At 32.6% G+C, this 6,983-nt stretch overlaps 1 protein-coding gene across 1 annotated transcript; it reads right to left on the minus strand.

The window, feature by feature from the left end:
• Positions 1–5,631: 5,631 nt before the first annotated feature.
• Positions 5,632–6,631, minus strand: LOC111911318 (E3 ubiquitin-protein ligase ATL41). Its single transcript, XM_023907110.3, has one exon. It carries the CDS (start codon positions 6,552–6,554, stop codon positions 5,832–5,834), a length of 723 nt encoding a protein of 240 aa, XP_023762878.1. The 5' UTR covers positions 6,555–6,631; the 3' UTR covers positions 5,632–5,831.
• Between the last annotated feature and the right edge of the window lie 352 nt (positions 6,632–6,983).

The following is a 6,983-nucleotide window of genomic DNA, read 5'->3' on the forward strand; positions in this document are numbered from 1 at the left end:
CTCAAAGTCCGAGTACCGAAGCTGAAATAGCAGAAATGAGCCGAGTACCATATGCTTCCGCAGTTGGCTCAATCATGTATGCTATGACTTGTACTCGCCCTGATGTAGCCTTTGCTCTGAGCATGGTTAGTAGATATCAAGGGAACCCTGGCAGAGCCCATTGGATTGCGGTCAAGAATATCCTTAAGTACCTTCGGAGGACTAAGGAATGGTTCTTAGTCCTCGGAGGGAGTGATGTCTTGAAGTTGCAAGGGTATAGTGACGCCAGCTTTCAGACCGACAGGGACAACTACCGTTCGCAGTCGGGCTGGGTCTTTACCCTAAATGGAGTTGCAGTGACTTGGAAAAGTTCCAAGCAGGAAACCGTAGCTGATTCAACGTGTGAATCAGAGTACATTGCAGCGAGCGAAGCATCGAAGGAGGCAATATGGTTGAAGAACTTCATCGGTGATCTTGGAGTTGTACCTGCCATAAAGGAACCCATGGAGATTTTCTGTGATAATGAAGGAGCGGTTGCCTTGACCAAGGAACCAAGGGATCATGGTAGATCTCGACATATCGACAGAAAATATCACTTTATTAGACATCGTGTAGAAGAAGGACAGCTCGTAGTGAAGAGGATATCATCAGAAGATAAACCAGTAGATCCGCTTACAAAGGGACTGAGTAGGGTTAAGCACTTGCAGCATGCTAGGAGTATTGGGCTGAAGGATGATATTAGTATAGACTAGATAGTAGTAGAAACGTGTAATAGATAAATGTAATTAACATTTGATGATTAAATATAAGAGTATTATTTATGAGTAATGTTACTGTCTTATGTTAATTGTTTAACTATTGTTTCATTTTGCATGTTTTGACTTCCAGAATAATTGAGTTTATTATGAATAACTGAATTGTTCAAATTGTCCACAATCGTTCATATGTTGGAAGTAGGTATGAATGAAGATTGTCATGAATTGGTGTGTAGATTGTCTAAATGATATTAGACATAGCAAAAGTTTGCTGCAACGTTCATGAGTGCTTATGAACTAGTTTTGAGCATTGGAACAAACCCGCGCTTGCTGGAATCACCTTATGGAATATGATAAAAAGGGTGATCGCAAGACGATAATATCATATGGTCTTAAAACCAAGATATATGAATTGTTATTTGTTAATTGGTTGTACATTGATAATGCGAAACCGCATCAGTAACTTGATGTTATAAAACGCATTGTTGTGTATAGTTGATTAATGAATAAGTAAATGCATATGAGTCGAAGTTTATCTATTACTTTTATCCTAAGAGGGTAAAAGCGATATCTTGGCCGCTCGATGATTTGATTTGACTTATGTGTCGGGCCCGGTCAAAACTGAATTGATGTGTTCGATTAAGTTCTATGTCAAATAAATCGGAGATCGAGAAACCAAATGCTAGACAAATTAGTTCCATATAAATGTCAGCATGATATCTAAACAGAGGACTGTACGATCCCTTATCTAAAGGACAAGATTGATTAGATCAGAGTTTGACAGCGTCTTTGAGAGCTATAATTGCTAATCGGATTATACTTCTGCATATAGTAACTAGACTTATCCAAGTGGGAGACTGTTGGAATAGTGTCTAAGGCTGCAACTATATTAGGCAAGTATTTGACCCGGTTGTGCATGGTCTTTTTGGGTTGCCTTCACCATAGCAACTTGACAGGATGATTTATTATGAGAAAAGAAATATTATTAATATATTATGAGAATAATATAAAGAGTAATAATATTATTATTTGATTAATATAAGTCAAAAATTAATTAAGAATTAATTTGGTGACTTAAAGAGATTAATTGAATAAAGGGGCATACACTGTCAATTGTATGATAGTTGTACTTTGGGATGTAAATCCCTTATGAATAATGGTGGACGATTTTAAGGACTTTGGATAGGCCTTGAAAATCGTCCAAAGGCTTATCATGAAGGGGATTGGATTGCTTAGGGCCTAAGTTATCCAATAAGGGTTTAAGGGTGAAACCCTAGGAGCCTTACAAGTATAAATAGACCCTAGGGGTCAAGGAAAATCCGCACTTGTGCTTTAGAAAGAAACCCTGTCCAATTTTGATCCGCTCTCCTCTCTCTCAAATCATCCTCTTGCTAGTTGGTGTTTGTAAGCCATTAGAGGAGTGACAATTGTGACTCTAAAGCTCCAAGGACAAGAAGATCAAGCAAGTGATTCAAGGTAAGCTTCTAATTCTGATTTCATAATGTTATTATACTCTATTAGCCATTAGAAGTCTTGGATTCAATGCATGTTTAATTAGAGAAACCTAGATCCAAGCATTAGGGTTTGCATGTGCACATAGGAATGTTCATATGGCCAAAACTCATCAAATTTATGACTACGGCTTTATGACACACATTTTACTACTTTATGACATATAGCTTATTACTTGTATTTCCGAAAGTCTAATGATGGACAGTTTATGACATACAAATATTTCCGTCATAAAAACTCTGTTTTGTAAATCTTCTTAATAAAATTATTTGTATTGAAAATTATAAATAATCAATAATAGTTTGTCAACTTGCAAAGTTTATGAATATGACATAATGTTTTGAGTTTAAAACCCTTGAAATGGTATCAACATAACATGATGGTTTTACTAGCAACCTTTATTTTTAGAAAAATAGCAAAGTTTTGTAAGGTGTTTTGACATACCCAAAAATTTTATGGAGATCTTTGCAAACAAAATATTCTTTTTGTTGTGACTAAAATATTGTCACTAGTTCTACCAAAATATCATATAAATCCATGAAAATTTATTATGTATCAATGTTTGCACAAGTTTTACTGGTAAAAGTATTTTTAACCACAAATTACCATCTTTGGTGTAACTCATCATATTTTTACCTAGTAACTTAGTTTTATGTTTAATATGATACAAAATGTGTAGATCTATACAAATATAACTTAGTCCTAATATCATGAGATTTTGTAAAATCTCAAGCTTATGAAGTATTAACATGAAATAATATCATTTCAACACACATAAACACCTAAACATAGAAATACATGCAATTATCCAAGGATTTAGACAAAATTTGACTTGTATTCCCCCCTAAAAGAATGAAAACTTGAAAAGAGTGGGGTATGAAGCTCACCTTGGTTAGAGAAAAGGTGTAGTGGAAGTGATGAGGTGAAAGTTTGGAGCCTAGAACACTTAGAGTGTTTAATGAACTTCTTGGAGACTTTGATACCCTAAGGTTGTTAACACATAGATTTATGTGTGATTAGGAAGAATTTCAACATGTAATGTGTAGAATTTCTACTAGGCACGAAATACTTACAAAGATTAGAAGAGTTGATGAAGAAATAAGGTTTCTGGAACTTGGCTTGAGTTCTTGAGAGAGTTCACAAACTTCTCAGTGAATGAAAATGAGTTTAATGAATTGAGGAGTGGTGTTTACGTTTATCATAAGGATAAGGGAGTGACTTGACACTTACTTGGATTGGTGATGGATAAAGCTTTGCTATATATGGCTAACACATGTTTTACTAGGATTTGCATGGGAAAATGGCAAAAAACAACTCACCATCCGTAAACACCTTAAAATATCCAAGTATTGTAGCAAGTAAAGGTGTTTACGTTCCTAATATGATTCATTAAGGTGTTTACCCCCTAACATCCCATCATGAAGTAGTTTACACCCTTACATCACATCATGGAGTAGTTTACGCCCCTACATCACATCATGGAGTAGTTTACGTCCTAATATCAAACCATGAAGTAGTTTACACCCCTACATCACATCTTGGAGTAGTTTATGCCCAACACACTATCTAGGGATGTGTTCATGGCCTAGCTTTTGTTTATTAGAGTGTTTACGCCCCAAAGGGGTCCACTAAGGAGGTTAATGGCCTAACTTGGTCTAATAAAGGTGTTTATGGTGTTAGCAACTTAATTATGTTTTTACTTATAGTTTAAATGTTCAAAATTGTCACATATACACAAGTCTTTATAACTATATCATGATCCTTATTTGATTTGCTATAATCATTAGGGATTAGGGTAAAATGGACCTGATTTATATATCATAGTTCCATCATAGTCAAAATTTTGTTTCGAATATGTTTTCTTTTTATAAAATTATAATTACACAAAAAAACATATTTTCACATAAAAAATCTTAAATTTTTTATATAAAAACTTTTTTTCTATACAAACACATATTTCATAGTAAACGTATATATATATATATATATATATATATATATATATATATATATATATATATATATATATACCTTTTCACAATGAGAATCTATATAACCTATTCTGGTCTGGTCCAATATGAAATGAACTTATAATCATAGAATTGACTCACTCATCAGATTATAGATTATAAGTTCAGAACCCAAGCCCATTACCATTTTTGGGCAAAATAGATCTACTTATTCTTTGATTCCAGTTTGTAAACGGGATCTTGAACTAAGAAATAGACTCTAAAAACTAAAAAAGTGTATCCTGAGCAATTATGATAATTGGATTCATTGATATTCCTGGTATAGTAGATGGTATCACACATACAATCATACTCAATTTGATGGTATATATATATATATATATATATATATATATATATATATATATATATATATATATGCACGCAAATAGATGTATCTGTATTTTTTTTATCAAATTGTGTTTGTATATATTTCTTTTATAAAAAAAAAGTTTTTAAATAATTTTTTATATAATATGTTTTTGTATACACTTTATATGTAAACATGTTTGAATAAAAATGCATTTATTATAAAATATGTTTATATATATATATATATATATATATATATATATATATATATATATATATATATATATATATATATATATATATATATATATATATATATATAATAGGTGTTTGTATATATTTTATTTTATAAAATACATGCCTGTATACATTTTTATATACAAACGGATGTGTATATATTTATGTACTTACTAAATAAATATTTTTTAAATAAGTATTTCGTATAAAAAAAAGTTCTTTAAAAAAATGTCTTTATATAAAAAATATGTTTTTTATATAAATATGATTTTATAAAGAAAAAAAATATTTGAAACCAAATATTAAGAAAAAAAAAAGTTGTTAAAAAACTAAAGTTAGGATGAATTCATAACAAAATTCTAAAATTTGAGTTAAAAGGGTAAATTTGAGACCAAATTGGTAATAAAATTTAAAATTTGAGCCAAAATGTAAATTTTGGAACAAATTTGTAATATATTTTGAAATTTAGGCGAAAAATGTAATTTTTGAAAGTTAGATGATCTAGTTACTTGATAAAATGGTTAAATTGAATAAGATTACCGGTTTTGGGACTTAATTCATTAGAAAAGGATATAAAAACTAAATCGATTATAAGACCAATATGTAAAAACTTTATTGCAGTTTTTTTAATTTGTGGTGAAATTTGCAATCACATCTGAGTTGGTTTGTCCTTTGAAAAAATTAGAAGGACTAACTTGGAATTCCTAAATTTTCTGCGAACTTAAAACTTAAAAGAATAAGCTAATTCTATAGACGATGATTAAGGTCAATGGTTCACATGGGTGGCGTGTACCTGCCGCCCCTATATGTTTTACCAAATCAAACCACATAAAAGTCTACGACTCTATGTCGCAAAGTAATCTTAAATAATATTTTAAACAAAACTTCTCCACGTTTATGTTTTCCGGCCACAGGTGCCGGAGTAATATATCGTAGTATTAACACAAAGATTCAATGAATCCATACAAATATGAACAAAAACAAACAGTATTGCTTACGTACAATATATGCTGTAATATCGATCCATTTACTGTCTTTCGAGATCTTCATTTTCTCCTTGTGTACATGAATTAGCACGCCGTGAAGACCTGTCCATACTAAGCATCCTTCGAAAAGAACTCAATCTCGAATTCGCTCCATTGACTTTTTCCGAGGTTGATACCATTTGATCTGATGTCCCTTCAAGAGGAATTACTACAGAACCGATACGTTCTAAAGGTGGAGCAGAAGCTACCCCTAGCCTAGTACTAGGCTCGCGAGGTAAGGGATTAATGGAGGCACCTGGCTCCACTTCATGACGACAAATGGGACAACTGGACCTTGAGCTTAACCATTTATCAATGCAGTCAGCATGAAAATGGTGATTACAGTTTGGTAAAACCCTAATCATCTGGCCACCCTCGAACGTGCTTAAACAAACAGCGCATTCAGGGCTCACACTTGAATGGTCCGGATTGTGATCGATGTCCTTATACATGAGTATAGGGAGGGAAGAGATAACAGTGGGTTCAAGACCTCTTTTCGGTGGCTCTTCGGACTGGATATGAGCCACGATTCCGATACCTCGGAAAGCGGCTCGTTGGCGGGCTTGGCGGCGGAGTATGTACCTTGCGTATACATGCAACATGGTTACGACGACCACAACAAAAGATAAGGATATAATAGCAATGAGCAAGATCCTACTATTAACATTGGTTGAGTTCCCACGAGGCCAAAAGGGTGAATCGTCGTCGTCATGTCGATCGGACATGGTTCTGGCTCGGGTGCACCACTGAAAAAGTGGGAATTAGGTAATGGGTTTGCAGGTGTAAGATGAATATGGAAGAAGCACTGGTATATAAACGATGCGCAGTGTGTGAATTTGACTAATTGTCGTGAATTGCGTGATCATTTGGTTTATGTTTTTCAAAGACAATACTGCAAGGGTACCTTGTTTCAAACGAGTTGACTTTGAATGTTGAAATTCATCTCGCCGAATGCATTTTTTTTCATATTGAGTTGTGATTGGTTAGTTATTGTTGACATATTTTTATTTTTGGTTTTTGATTTCGTATATATTTGGTGGGTGGAATATATATATATATATATATATATATATATATATATATATATATATATATATATATATATATATATATATATATATATATATATATATATATATATATATATATATATA

The sequence above is a fragment of the Lactuca sativa genome, chromosome 8 (assembly GCF_002870075.4).
Source record: "Lactuca sativa cultivar Salinas chromosome 8, Lsat_Salinas_v11, whole genome shotgun sequence".
NCBI classification, from domain to species: Eukaryota; Viridiplantae; Streptophyta; class Magnoliopsida; order Asterales; family Asteraceae; genus Lactuca; species Lactuca sativa.

What these genes read in the sequence shown, in the direction of transcription:
- LOC111911318 (XM_023907110.3), bottom strand. Translation starts at nt 6,554, where the DNA reads ATGTCCGATCGACATGACGACGACGATTCACCCTTTTGGCCTCGTGGG.